The sequence below is a fragment of the Podarcis muralis genome, chromosome 7 (assembly GCF_964188315.1).
Source record: "Podarcis muralis chromosome 7, rPodMur119.hap1.1, whole genome shotgun sequence".
NCBI classification, from domain to species: Eukaryota; Metazoa; Chordata; class Lepidosauria; order Squamata; family Lacertidae; genus Podarcis; species Podarcis muralis.
In genome coordinates this window covers 72,460,736-72,475,632 of record NC_135661.1, presented here as the reverse complement: position 1 = coordinate 72,475,632, position 14,897 = coordinate 72,460,736, and the positions used below count along the sequence as shown (strand labels likewise).

Here is a 14,897-nt window from a genome sequence, read left to right as displayed (position 1 = left end):
GACCACCTCTTCTCCTTTGCCCTCCCATGCTTAAGAGTGTGGAGATCACATGCTTGCACTTACCCTGAGCCCGCTGTGCTGCCAGAAATGCAGTTATTCACCAAGTGATCTGGCGTGACGGTGGGCAACACGGGCAGCGGCTCCTCTTCGTTGGCGCCCTCCACCTTGGCCTTCTTGACAGGCATGCTTCCAATGAAGGTGGAGACCCTCTTGACCCGGATGGCCGGCCGGGGGCCCGGCAAGGACACCAAGCCGGGGATGCTGAGCATGCCGGAATTCACAGCCACTGGCTGAAGCAGACACGTCTGTGGGATCCCCAGTGAGGGCGTCACCAGAGCTGGAGTGCCCAGTGCCAGCTGGCCCCCACCAACGGCCTGAGGGGTGGCGCCCACGACGTTCATCATGGGCACCATGCTGAGCACCGGGCCCCGGATGGTCCACGTGGGCAAAGGGCTGGAAGTGAGGCCCAGGGGTGCTCGCAATATGACCGTGCCAAGGTTGGGCACGGGCGCAGGAGGTGGCGGCGCTGGGCTTGGCACGGCCTTGCAGCCAGAGGCCTGCTCCCCGTCCGGGGTGCTCAAGGAGCCTTCCTCCCCCTGCACTTTCATGCACACTTGTCCCAGCTTGTTCACGAGGATGATTCTGGAGCCGGGCAGCTGCCCCTCGGGTCCCAGCAGCTTGACCTCAGGGGTGCCTGGCACCTGGGCACAACCCAGGGTCGGGGCCGGGTCTGGAGCGGGGCTGGGGTGGGCTGCCTCGGTGCCGTTGAGGCTGGCAGAGGTAGGGGGTGCTGGTGGCGGCGAGGCCGCCTGGTTGAGGCAGGTGGAGAGCGGCGCCTTGCTCTCCGGCGTGTCCATATTCTTCAGGACGAAGTCCACAATGTCCGAGGGCAGGTCCTCCGGCGCAGGAGCAGGGCCAGCCAGCTCCCGTTCGACTCTCGGCTCCGCTTGCTTGCCCTTAGCCGGAGGGTGGCCCCCTGCCCCGTCCGCCTCGCTGTCAGTCCCGTCGTCGATGCCGTCGAGCTGGTGGATGTGGGGCAGAGGGAGGTCCAGTGGGTACGGCGGCAGGGGCGGCTCCCGGGTGACCACCGTGCGGGGGAAGCGGAAGTAGCGGCTGGCCTCCCCTTCCTCCTCGCTCTCGCCGTCGCCCAGACCGTCCAGCTGGGGCAGCTCCAGGCTGGGTGAGGGGCAGGCCCGCGGCACGCCCAGCTCCTCCTCCTGGAAAGGCTCGTCCAGGAGGCTGTCGTCAAACTCCAGGTCGGAGACGTTGAGCTCGAAAGCCAGCTCTGGCGGGACGGGCGGGGGCGAGGGAGGGGGTGAGGTAGGTAGGGGGCGCTGCCCGTCAGAGGTAGAAGTATGCCTGAAGCCGCTCCCCGCCAGGGGGTTGTCTGGGAGAGGCGGCATGGCCCTGAGAGAGGTGCTGGGGGGACTAGTCCTGTTGCTAGCAGCGGCCTGCGGCGGGAGGGGGGAGCGGTGGGCATGGGGGACGCTGCTGGGAGACAGGGGGCTGAGGCGCTGCGTGCGGCGTGGAGGGGGGAAGTCGGGGTCGCCCACCGTCAAGATGTGGTGGGACATGGATGATGCGCTCCCTGTGGTGGAGGGAACAGGAAGAGCATGTCAACAGGGGGTGAGAAGCAAAACAGGCAGATGCACAAATGCACTAGCCGCACAGGGGACAACTCGCCTCCCTCCCCCATGAGATAATTTGCCACTTTTGAGGAACCTAGTAGACAGCAGCTTCCTATGTTTGGAGTCAGAGCACTGTGTCTGTCTAGCTCAGTATTGGGATGGGGAAGCTCAGGCTGGGGGTCTGAATGCCACCTTCCAGGCCTCTCTCTCTGGCTCTGGGAACACTTCTCAGGCAACACATGGATGGCCATTTGTCATGGATGCAGGGGGTTGGACTTGATGACCCTCGGGGTCCCCTTTCAACTCTACGATTCTATCACTGGCCCCATTCCACACCCAGAGTGCTTTTGCCCAGCTGGAATGCGCCCTTAGACTCTGGTAAGGCCTCTGGATAGAAAGAGGTGTTGGTGTATGTAGAAACCAGACTACTAAACAAAGGCAAAGTTGCTCTGCCAAATTGTGTGGTCTTTGGAAAGTTGCCCAGAAAGGAATGCAGCCATTGCAGTTCCTCACCCCTGGTCTACGCTGACTGGCCAGGGCTTCCCAGGGTCTACCTCAAACACCCTCTCTATCAGCCAACCACTCAGACACAACAATATCACAACCCACATGCAAAGGACTGCAGTGGAGCACAGGCATGTCAGAACCTCTCTCCATCTCTGAAGCACCAATGGGCTCATGCCCCATGCCCCATACTTCCTGCGCTCGCTATGCTCCTCTCCTGCTTCTCCTGTTCCATTAGCCTTGTTTCAAAGCAAGAATTGGCCTTGGAGCATCCAGCTGCTGGCCTCCGTTTCAGACCCTCTTGCCTCTGTGCTGCCTACGTGGCCTTGAAGCTACTCACCAGGAGAAGGCAGCGGGCGGGATGACACCCCACTTATGGGTCGTCGAGTAGGGGAGTAGTTGGGCACTTTGATGCGAGCTCCAGTGAGAGACCTATGTTTGGAGGCCGCAGACTCCGGGGGTGGCAGAGGCCCTGGGTTCTGCGCGGGGGAGTGGCGCTCCAGCGGTGGCAGTGGAGGGGGCACATCCTGAAGGTGCTCATTCCCAAGTTTAGGATCTGAAAACGTGAAAAGGCACATGACAAGAGACCAAGCATGGCAATGGCAGCGCCCAGAAGCCGGCAACGCTTACTGTGGGCTTTGTTCTGAGAAAAGACAGCACAGAACCAAGAAAACTGCCTTATTCCAGAACAGATTATTTGCCCATTTGGTCTACATGGGCTGAAGACTTGTACTCTTATATACATTTGCTTTTATTTTTCTCTCCCAGCCCCCCAGCCCCCATTTATGGGATTTGGAGTCCAAAAACTTTGAAGGGCGACAGGCCCCAACCCAAACCTTGGTTCTCAAACAGAATGCGTTCCAAGAGTCCGTTCAACTCCCGGAACCGTTCAAAGGTGGCTTCCGAAAATCATTTGAAAACTGGAACAATCACTTCTGGTTTTCGATTGTTCGGGAGCCGAAATGTATGAGTTCCAAGGAGTTCAGCAACCAAGGTAAAACTGTATTCTGGTTTTGAGCAGAAAGAATAGGGATGCGGGTGGCGCTGTGGGTTAAACCACAGAGCCTAGGACTTGCTGATCAGAAGGTTGGCGGTTCAAATCCCCACAATGGGGTGAGCTCCCATTGCTCTGTCCCAGCTCCTGCCAACCTAGCAGTTCGAAAGCACGCCAAAGTGCAAGTAGATAAATAGGTACCGCTCCAGCGGGAAGGTAAACGGCATTTCCGTGCGCTGCTCTGGTTCGCCAGAAGCGGCTTAGTCATGCTGGCCACATGACCCGGAAGCTGTACGCCGGCTCCCTCGGCCAATAAAGCGAGATGAGCGCCGCAACCCCAGAGTCGGTCACGACTGGACCTAATGGTCAGGGGTCCCTTTACCTTTACCTTTACTTGCCCCAGAGAAGTAGCTTAACCACTAAACTGGCTTAAAGGATTTGACTTTTAACCTCTTTGTCAGGTAAAGCTGGATGCAGAGCGTCCCCCCCACAACATGCAAGTGGGCAGGAAAACTTATCACCACCCAGACTTCCTACTGCAGATGGAGAGGATGACGGTATCCAAAAGCCAGCCCAGCTGCACATCCCAGATCCCCTTACCTGCAGGGGCAGCTGGGCTGTGCACTATCGTGTGGTTCTCCTCCTGCACTCCCGAGGCATCAGGCTCCTCTGGACTCAGCTTCGGCCGGTACTCCAGGACGCGACACTTGTACCAGCACTGCTTGCGGGCGTCCACCGTGCTCCAATAAATACGGGAACACCTGGGGGTGGAAGGAATACGAAGGCAGTCCCATCAGAATCGCCCTCTGGCTGCCATGGCGCTGCTTGCTCAAAGCAGTGGCGCAGGGTTGCTGGGAGGAAAGCAAGGTGTCTAACAGTAAGTGGAACCAATGACTGGCAGAGTCAACTAAGTTTTGCACCCGCCCCTACTTAGTTGTACATGGGTAACGCCGAGGCAAAGGTGCAAGAAGCAAGACAGCCAGAGCCACCCTTTGGACTGGTTGCAAGTAAGACCACAGGTGGGCTAGGAGACCTCAAGGTGAAGGTTGGTGAGGCAGTGCCCCATTTGCCCCAATGGACCAGCCCCCATTGCAACCAAGTGGCCTCCTATCCTTGGTGGCAAATGCCTAGCGGTTAGGGGATTGGAATTAAGGATGGGGAACCTGTGGCCCTCCAGAAGTTATTGAACTGCAACACCCATCATCCTTGACTACTGGTCACGCTGGCTGGGGATGATAGGAGTTGGAGCCTGACCTCACAGATGAGGCCACAGGTTCTCCATCCTTCGGATAGGGCGTTTAGATGGTTCACCATGGGTGGAGCAGATTATCCATAAACAGATAAAAAGCCCTGCTCCAAGGTTTTGCAAAACCGATTTGTGAATGTTTGTTGGCACATTCCAGCAGATACTTCAGCCTTCCCCAACCTGGTGGGTTCCAGATGTTTCAGATGGCATATCCCTCCAGCTGTGCTGGTCAGGGACTGATGGGAGTTGGTCCAAAACATCCGCACCCACCAGGTTGGGGAAGAGAGAGAGCAATTCACACAACTTCAGAGAAGAAGAAAAAGAACTTCTCTCGTCTCTGCATCCCTGACCAGCAGAGAGGAAGCAAGCACCAGAGGTTTTCATGTGACGTTTGATTTGCTTTTGCCAGATGGACGCCAAGTGGGCAGTTCCAGAAAGCAAACGTTTAAAGAGCCAGAGGGAAGAAAAGGCACACAACCAGGAAAACATTTTCAGAGGCTGTGTAAAGAGTAGCTATCTTTGTGCATCACAGTCCATAATTGCAGGGCACTGGCATACCGAGAATGGCTGTCAACCTTCCTATGAACACCTGGAAGCAGACATGTTGGCACCCAGGCCTCAGGTAGAGACATACCTTGCCCTTTTAAAGAAAGGGAAAAGGATACCTGCTGAAAAACAAGTTTCCCAGGTTGTGTGTGCTACTGCAGAGGATCGCTAGGATCTTTTGTCCTTTTTCAAAGGCAGGGAAACTCTTCCCAAGTCTGGCAAAATCCTGCAGAATTAAATGGGAGACACTTCCATGGCTCTTGCTAGACAGAACACAGCAAGAAGCAAATGAGAGAAGACTGTGGAGAGGGCAAAGGAGAAAGGCGGCTTTCTGGTTCTGGTTGTTATGGAGCTTTTAAAGAATCTACATAGCAGCTGGTCAAATCAAGCCCCATCCTTCTGCACAGCTGCAAGAGTGGATTCTGACAGCTGGGGAATATGTTGAGTGCCAAAGTGGTATGATGACTAGGGTTTGGGGTCTAGGACCTTGCCGACCAGAGTGCAAATCTCCACTAGGCCATGAAGCTCACTGGGTGTCTCCAACTCCCACTTTAATCTACTTCAGAGAGTTGTCGTGAGGATAACAAGGAGAACTATGTCCTCCAACTTGAGCTCTCTGGAGAAAAGTTGGGGAATAAATGTTGTAACAGCAAATTTAAAAGATGTTAGCTATTTAGAAGCTTACTGGGTAGGGACCTGAAAGCCAGCCTTCACCAACTCCCAGCATCTGGCTGGGAGTTGTACTTAAAAACATCTGGAGGGCACCAGGTTGGCAAAGGCTGCTGTGACCCATGTAGCCACATTATGCTACAAATCTCGTATGTCGTTACAGGTGACTACGCAATATCTGATTGGCCGCTGTGAGATGCAGAGCATCCTGAACTGCATCCTACACAGCCCTCATTCACATTAAAAGAGGGGGAAACAGAGATCGGTTACAAGCATTTTCCAATTGGTAAAATTAAAAAAGTGGGAGGGAAGGAAAAGAGTGGTTGCAAATAATCCCCCATGCCATGTGTGCAGGTACCTAAACACACCACACTGTGCATTAATCCACCTGGAATAACGACCACACTTTGGTTTCACACCCGCCATCACCTCATCTCATAAGAAACGCGCTGAAAGCTCCCAAGGAGATGTGGAGGAGGATAAAGTCCCTCCCTTCTCTTGAGCCACCCTGCCAAGAGGATGGCGTAAAGGGTAAGCTAATCCATGCTAAGACAGTATCTGCTTCAGCATCTATTCAGTAGAACCCTTCATGCCAGATAAAATGAATGGGTTTAGACTAAAATAAGGAGCGAAATGATTTTTTAAAAACCTGTATTTCTATTATTTCACTAGCCCGTAATTATTATAAATGGGAAACTGTATGACAATCCTTTTAAGGAAGGCAAATGCTGGGCAATTTTTCATCTGGAGAGGTTACTTGAGGGATGCAGAGTGCTGCAAATATCCGCACAGCAGTGGAAAAGTTTTCTGATACCATTAATTTAATACTGTCTTAAGAGAAGAGCGACATTAACACACACCTCCCTTCCTATTAAATACTCAAAATGTTCAGTACATAAACCACCAAGGGATGCTTCAGACACAAATTGCATTTTCAATTCTTGAGTGTCTCTCTCAAGATCCATCCATACCCAAATATGGGGAGTGTGAATGCAACAAACCAGTGCTTGCAAAAGCAGGCACCACACAGGTAAGATCCAGGAGCCAGGACTGAGTGCAGCTCCCTGGAAAGAGTGCAATTAGCTTCAACGGTGTGAACAGCCACCCAGGACACCCAAACCCTTTTTCACATGGGTGAAATCCAGGAATCCTGGGCACACAGTGAAGGCAGCCTGATCAAGTTCCACGTGTTGAGTGCTCTTCGATTTTGACTGCCTAAAAAGGAGCTCGGGGTCTTTCGACCTCATAATCAAATGCAAGAGGCAAGCATTGCTTGCTCAGTAAATGTGATTTTAGCATGATTTCAGAGGAAAACGTGGTCTCAATGCGATTTTGGAAACTGGGTCTTGCTCTTCATGCTTGACCAAATCAGAGCTGAAAGAACGGCCCCAAATGCTGTGAGGACTCCTAAAGCTGGCAGAGAATTTTGAAGCAGCGTGGCACAGAAGCAGCTGCCCTGTCCTTTTCTTCTGGGTATCCCCTGCCAAAGGCCATCTCGTATCCATACACGCCCCCGCAATAACGGCTCCCCTGGTGATGATCCTCAGGACAGCTAGCATGGGATTGTTCTTTCTTTGTCACTTAAGGTGGGTGTGAGGCTGCTACCAACTTTAATGCGGATACTCACTGGTAGCCTACGGGAAAGAGGCGTCCCTCGCACTCGGACAGATCTGTCAGCATCCCCAAGCTGTCGATCTTCATGGAGCCTGGAAGCAGAAATACATTGAGCAGAGAGCCAGAAACAGAGCGAAAATGAAGCTAACAGAAAGGCAGTTGCCTCAGGATGTGGGTTAGGGGGGCTATTACGGATGGCAGAGCATGAGAGAGAGAAAAACCTATCAGACCTAATGAATACAATCCACTGGGGAGAGTTCTGCTGCAGAAGCTTCTGTTTCAACAGAGTTTGTACCTGAGGGTGTCCCAATGGACGGCGTCCCATGGTAATTAGCGCATGAGCAAAGGGAAAGGATAAAGAATAGTTGCTAAGATTTTCTGCCTTTCAGGCACCTCTGGAGAGGCTAAATTGGGGTATCCTACACTCCGTCTACAAGGGAACCAAGAAAGTTAGTTTCTGGGTTCCCAGAATGGGCCTAGCCAAGATGCAGGAACTCAAGGTGTAGGCACACAGACAGGGGCTGGCTTAGCTGGCATTGGCACTATGGGACAAGATGCAATCTAAGATATAGTTCAGAGGGGACAAATGTTTGTCCACCCCAATGGTTTCAGAGTTTACTTTTTCTCTTGTAGGCGACGCCCTCCCTCCCTCCCCCATTAAGTATTAACAACAAGTTTATTTGCTGGCGTTTGAGATAACCAGCACAGACACTGCCAGAACAGAGGCGTGAAGGATACAAGGAGCAAAGAGCGGTGATGAATCAATTTCCAGTTGCAGATCCTTCTGCTCCATTCTGAAGCAAGCTGGTCCCTCCTATTCCCTGCATGTTCAACTGCAGAACCACCCACTTGCTAGAGAAGAAAATCCCATCTACTCTGGACCACAGTATTTGCACAGCAAAGTGCTGCTCTCCTGCCCTGTCCCCATATAATTACCTATCATCATGTTGATGGTGTCTGGCTCCAGGCCCACCATGAACTTCCTCTTAAAGCTGATGCCCTCGAAGTCAACGTAGACGCGGCGCAAGACATCAAACCCATCTTCAGCAACTATCTCCTAAAAAGGCAGACAACATGGCCAAGGGACCTTCTTAAATTCTATTTGCAGTGACCAAGCTTCAGAAGACAAAACTGCCAGGCCTAACAGAACTGTCCCACCCACGACCCACTCATCCCAGAGGCGACAGGAAGCCTGATGGTGCCCTCCCCACTTACTGTCCCATCCAGGAGGTCAACGTGCTTCTGGCAGAAGACTTTCTTGTCATCCTGGAAGGTGCACTGGCAGAGGCGAGCACACATGAAGTGGTAGTTGCTGATGCACGCGGAGAGGCAGCAGCCAACCGTGGCCCCCGTACGTTGACAGTGTTCGCAGCGCTAAGGGGTGGGGGGGAGAGAGAGGTATGTCAAAGGTGTGGAAGGAACGCCACTGCAGCAGGGCAAGGGATAAAGTGTGTGGCACTAAGCAAAGACGCAGAGGGCCAAAATGTCCCCAAGGAACAAAATCATCAGTCTGCATTCATTTCTGACCCAGATGTAATTTGGGGAGGGCATTTATACACACATTATAGAGACAAACACGCACTCCGAACACCCCATTCCTTCCTCTCTTTTCCTCATCACCAAGATCACCCTACACATCAATGCAATCAGATGCAGAAAGCAGCCATGTTGACAATGCAGTCTTGCTAGGACTTTCTAGTTGATTGATAAGATCTGTAGTAATACCCAAGCACTGTTCTCACAGCAGTGAACACCTGGAAGGAGTTTTCAGCTCCACCCTGGCCAGGGGGTGGGAGGGAGAGGAGTTTTGATTCTTAATTTAAGTGGAGGCTCTTAAGTATGAAGTGGGTCCAGGGAACATAAGATCTGGCTGACGTAAAAAACTGGACAGCTGTTAAACCATCACGTCCACATCGCTATTCAAATGCCGTGTGCAATTGTGGAGATTCAATTACTAGAGCAAAATTCAGCATACCAAGAATCTCAGAGATGGACTTTTAAAGAAAGGTTTTGAGCAGCAGTGACTGAAAACTAAGGCTGAAATATGGGCAGCACCTGGTGAAGCCAGAGTGTATCTCAGTGGGTTGCTTCAGGAGCAGGCTAGTTTGCTCCTTTACAGCAGGGGTAGGGTGGGGCTTGGGTTCAAGAGCAAATGCCCCAGGCCTCTCTATCTGGCCCACAGAACCCTCCTTAGGCTCTGCCCCCATCTCCCCTGACTCCAACTCTCACGAGGCTCCCTTCCCATGCCCTCTTCCTTGAATACCGGGCTGGAATGTGTCTTTGAATTGTGGCAATGCGGATGGATAAAAGTTTCCCCGCCCTTATTCAGCAGTGCCTTTCTTTGTAAAGTGCAGTGTTTTCAGGACCCTCGCTCACAGTGGGAATTCTACTGAGGCCACAAGAAGGGCTGGATTTAGGTTCGATGAGGCCCTAAGCTACTGAAGTTAATGGGGCCGTTTATATGTCCAGCTGTCCTTTGTCAACAACAAATTGTCACTGTTTTTTGTGTTAAATATATGCTATATGGTAATTTATGGACCTAATAGGTCCATGCACAACACAAAACATGCTTGCTGTATGTAGGTTTTATTTTATTTGTTTGTTACCTTATATTTTGGAAATGTACATCCAGGTTTTTTTCCCTTTAAATTTTTTGGGGGGCCCCAAGAGAGTGGAGCCCTAAGCTATAGCTTGTTTAGCTTATACGTAAATCCGGCACTGGCCACGAGGAGGGTCTGGTCCTATCCCCTCTTCTACAGAGCTGAATGGAGAGAAGCCCAACTCACCATTTGCCGACCCCGGGCTACGGCAGCATGCACGTTCTTCAGGGAGCCATCGTTCTCCTCAAAGACCTCAGCTGACCAGATGGCACAGTTGACGTGTGTCCACTCGTTCTGGCCGATGTACAGCAGCCTCCCTGCGTCCTGGAGGGCAGGAAGAGAGCTCATGTTGAAGAGGGAGGGGGAAGGCAACACCTCAAGGTCTAGCCACGAGGAAGGGATTTGCAAGGGGTTCACATGGTCACCCCCCGGACACAAGACAGGATCCAGGGGTTATAGATTTCCTGGCCCTGTCCAATCCTCCACTTAAGCTACCTCCTCCACACCAAAGACAACAAACAAACAAAACCACCCTACAAAGCCAGTGGATTTGGTTCTCCCACACTTCTTCCCTTATTCTCTCAATATAGCCTCAAAAAGGTGCAGCTAGGACACTTTCCATCGGTAAGATACTAGCCCCGATGGCTACATAGTTCCAGGCTGAGAGACAGTGTGCCTGAGAATGGCAGTCACTAGAGCAGGGGTTTGTTGTTTAGTGGTTTAGTCATGTCCCACTCTTTGTGACCCCATGGACCTTTTTATACCTACCGCCCAGTAATGCATCTTTCTTGATGGTAAAATTTCCTCACCGCCCACCAGTGCTCAATGGACGGAGTATTCAGCTTGTGCCATAGAACCTCCTACTGCCCACCTAGAATCCTGAAACGTCCACTAGTGGGCGGTAGGGACCAGATTGACGACTCCTGCACTAGAGGAACAACAGCAGGAGGGGGGCTCTATCGTGCACACATCCTGCTTTGGGGCTTCCCAACTGGCCACTGTGGGGAACAGGGATGCCAGGATGCACAAACCATGGGGCCTGATCCAGAATGCTCCTTCTTATGTTTTTACCAAAGCAGAAGGGTGTAGTCTTACCTTAGAAGGAGCATCTCCATACTGGAGGCACAAGGCACACTGTCTCTTGTCCTCAGGGTCATCCAACGGCTGCTGCAGCACGGCATGTTCTGAGTCTTTCCCAGCTACAGGGAGAGAAGGAAAGCGGTTAGGCATTGAGCTCCAGCCACTGGAGGGCAAGAAGCCCCCCCCCCCAACATCCCTTCAGAGAACATCTTCCAGAAAGGACACAGAGATCTTCTGTGCAGAGCATGAGTGGGGAATCTCTGGCCCTCTGGATATCGCGGGACTCCAACTCCAATCACACATCCCCAGCGGCCATGCTGGAGGTTAGGAGTCCCAACAACAATTGGAGGGCCATGGGTTTCCAACCTTTGGCGTAGAGCAGTTGTCAAAACTTGGGTCTCCAAAAACAGCGTGACTACAATTCCCATCATCCCTGACAGCTGGTCCTGCTAGCTAGGGATGATGGGAATTGTAGTCCAAAAGCAGCTGGAGGCCCAAGTTTGGGAAACCCTGATGTAGAGGGAACCAGGAGAGAAAGAAGGAAATACAGAGTGACAAGCCTCAAGCATAGTGGACATGGCTTTGCATGCATAACATCCCATGTTCAATCCCCAGCATCTACAGGTACAGCTAAGAGAGACCCATTTTATACCTGGAGGTTCACTATCAGTCAGTGTAGACAATACAGAGCTAGTTGGACCAATGCCCTGACTTGGTATAAGGCAGCTTCTTATGTTCCCTTCTAGCAGGAGAACGGCAGCAGCCAAAGTTCTCCTGGGCAACTGTAAAAACCAAGGGAGTCTGCATGTAGAGAGGCAGCTTCTACTCCATGAAAACCAGGCATAGGCAAACTTGGCCCTCCAGATGTTTTGGGACTACAACTCCCATCATCCCTAGCTAACAGGACCGGTGGTCAGGGATGATGGCAGTTGTAGTCCCAAAACATCCTGAGGGCTGAGTTTGCCTATGCCTGATGAAAACCAAAATCTCACCTGTCTTTTCAGACCCAGTAGAAGTCAGGTGGCTGTTGGCAGCCGAGATGACCTCCTCAGGCTGCCTCCACTGAGCATAGATGTGGTCAGAGGAGGGAGGCAGAACAGCATTAGGAAGCATGCCACTGTTGGGGAGAAAAAAATTAGTTGTTAGGGGCTGCACAAGCTATGGTTCTAAGGAAACCCCAGTTCAGAGTTTGAAACAGGCCGCAGGAATGGATACAGAACAGGCTTGAAGCCAGCGACTGAAATGCAAAAATAAAAAGGGGAGGTGGTAAGAAAAGAACAGGATCTAAAGCCAATTGTGGGAGCTGTGAACAGATAAAAAGTCTTGCCACAGGGCCAAGTCTGCCCCATCCCCATGAATTTACTGTGATCTCACCCTCTTATCTCTCATCTGAACCTATGATGGATTAGACTCGGGATTAGATTGTGGTGAGAATACAGATTTCCAGTGTCACCTTACCAAACAAAAAGTGAGACAAAAAGGAACAGGAGACCTGGCTGTGTATATTCCACGCCCTTAACCAATTCTAATTCCCACTCTATTCACTTGGAGTAGCAGCAAATTTCAAGGAAAACAGATTATGTTGGGCCTAGATGGTTTTTGTAGTTAGTAAAGGTAAAGGGACCCCTGACCATTAGGTCCAGTCATGCCGACTCTGGGGTTGTGGCGCTCATCTCGCTTTATTGGCCGAGGGAGCCGGCGTACAGCTTCCGGGTCATGTGGCCAGCATGACTAAGCCACTTCTGGCGAACCAGAGCAGCGCACGGAAACGCCGTTTACCTTCCCGCCAGAGAGGTACCTATTTATCTACTTGCACTCTGACGTGCTTTCGAACTGCTAGGTTGGCAGGAGCAGGGACTGAGCAACGGGAGCTCACCCCATTGTGGGGATTTGAACCGCCGACTGTCTGATTGGCAAGTCCTAGGCTCTGTGGTTTAACCCACAGCACCACCCATGTCCCATTTGTACAGATTCCCAAAATGTCGTTGAAACTTCCATAGTGAATTGCACACAACGGTCCATGGTGCGTCTGAAGCCTGCAATTCCCCCCCACCCACCCCAAAAATAAAGCACCAGAGAGGCCCTGAATGGACACCATTGGTGAGGGGGAGCCATGACTTTGGTGCTTTCAGCTACTGAGCACTCACTTGGGGAGGGTGCTGCTGCGGGTCCAGTGCTTTACATCCTGAGCATCAAACCAGCTGAAGAACTTTTCCATCAGCTGGAAAGATAAAAAGCAGGCAATCACAAGGCTGCTCAGGGAGAGAGGCTGTGCCGAATTGCAGGGGAGGAAGTGCTCCCAAGCCAGCGTGGAGCATGTGCACAAACACCCCCGCAACCCCCCCCCCCCAATTCCCACTCAAGTTAGTTTAATCCAGACCACACATCCCTCCTCCCCACCAAACCCAGGTCGTACAGAGTTACCTCGATGTAGAGTGCCTTTGCCATAAGGCCGCTCTGGTCTTCTTCCGTGTGCCCCAGCAGGACCCCCACCATGTCCTCATTGAAGCTATGCTGCAAAGAGAGAACGCAGCTCAGCCGAGGTCAGAGGCCTTGCTCCCATTCCAGCCTGGAATCCCTGCTCCCAACACTCACCACGGACGAGTAGTGACCCTGTTCAAACAGCTTGTTGACAGTGCGCAGGTCACAGGGCCGCAGGTGAACCTTCACGCCATCGTCCGGACAGCACTGGCAAAGGACAGAGGAAAATGGGGCACTGCCACCTGTTCTGCAGCCTCCACCCCACCCCTGCTTACAGCATGCAAAGATCTCTGTGACATAAAGGTCCTGTGTTGCAATAAACAGTTCCCATAATCTCTAAGATTCCACACACACACCCCTTTATCTTTTCCCCCCAATTTCATATCCTTTATTATTTTATTCACATAATATACATTCTTTACAACAAACAACTCCAAAATAAGCAGACAACTCCAAAATAAAATCATATGTAACAAAACCGTAAATCTCATGTTTTCATTTACACTGATCTCCTCTCCGACACCTTTACTTGATATTTCTTGCTGCTTTCTGCTTTCCTTTTAAAAGGTAAAGGTAAAGGTACCTCTGCCCGTACAGGCCAGTCTTGACAGACTCTAGGGTTGTGCGCCCATCTCACTTAAGAGGCCGGGGGCCAGCGCTGTCCACAGACACTTCCGGGTCACGTGGCCAGCGTGACAAAGCTGCATCTGACGAGCCAGCGCAGCACACGGAAACGCCGTTTACCTTCCCGCTAGTAAGCGGTCCCTATTTATCTACTTGCACCTGGGGGTGCTTTCGAACTGCTAGGTTGGCAGGCGCTGGGACCGAGCAGCGGGAGCACACCCCACCAAGGGGATTCGAACCGCCGACCTTTCGATCGGCAAGCCCTAGGCGCTGAGGCTTTTACCCACAGCGCCACCCGCGTCCCGCTTTCCTTATAGATCTTTATAAAAATTTAAATCTCTTAAATCCTATACCAATCTTTAACAATTTCAATTAATCCCTTCACCTCCCTCCCCCACAGCCTAGTACTTCCCTTCACCTGTGTGCAATCTTCTTTACCTCCTATTATTTTTGTTATTGTTGCGTTATTCACTTTATTTGTTATTCCATCCTTAATATATTATTATCCTATCTCCTTGTGCCTTTTGAACTTTTGCATATTAATTTTTAAACTCCAGCACTGACTTTTTTCATGTATTCCTTAATGCATTCCCACTCTTTATTAATTTTTTTATCAGAGTAGCTTCTAATTGATGCTGTTAATTTTGCCATCTCCACGAATTCAAGAAATTTGGTTCTCCATTCTAATTCTGGTATTTTATCAGTTTTCCAATTTTTTGCCACTACGATTCTGGCTGCCGCGGTTGCGTAAAGGAATACATTCCTTTTATCCTTAGGGATGTCACTCGATACTACATCCCGCCCCCCCTTTATCATGTAAGCAACCGACAGACTCAAATATCATGGAAAGCTGAAGTCATAGAATCATAGAGTTGGAAGGGACCACGAGGGTAATCTAATCCAACCTCCTG

General features: G+C 51.4%; 1 protein-coding gene across 2 annotated transcripts in view; it reads right to left on the bottom strand.

Annotated features, from left to right (window-relative positions):
* Window positions 1-14,897, bottom strand: part of KMT2B (lysine methyltransferase 2B) — a 61,135-nt gene that overhangs the window by 6,117 nt on the left and 40,121 nt on the right. For both annotated transcript variants that reach the window (XM_028742691.2, XM_077932072.1), the window contains exons 17-28: window positions 13,477-13,569; window positions 13,306-13,395; window positions 13,029-13,102; window positions 11,874-11,998; window positions 10,897-11,000; window positions 9,988-10,125; window positions 8,417-8,575; window positions 8,138-8,258; window positions 7,215-7,293; window positions 3,727-3,887; window positions 2,473-2,688; window positions 64-1,588 (exon numbers count right to left, since the gene is read on the bottom strand). In XM_028742691.2, coding sequence (XP_028598524.2) covers window positions 64-1,588; window positions 2,473-2,688; window positions 3,727-3,887; window positions 7,215-7,293; window positions 8,138-8,258; window positions 8,417-8,575; window positions 9,988-10,125; window positions 10,897-11,000; window positions 11,874-11,998; window positions 13,029-13,102; window positions 13,306-13,395; window positions 13,477-13,569 — 2,885 coding nt within the window. The remainder of the gene's footprint in view (window positions 1-63; window positions 1,589-2,472; window positions 2,689-3,726; window positions 3,888-7,214; window positions 7,294-8,137; window positions 8,259-8,416; window positions 8,576-9,987; window positions 10,126-10,896; window positions 11,001-11,873; window positions 11,999-13,028; window positions 13,103-13,305; window positions 13,396-13,476; window positions 13,570-14,897) is intronic.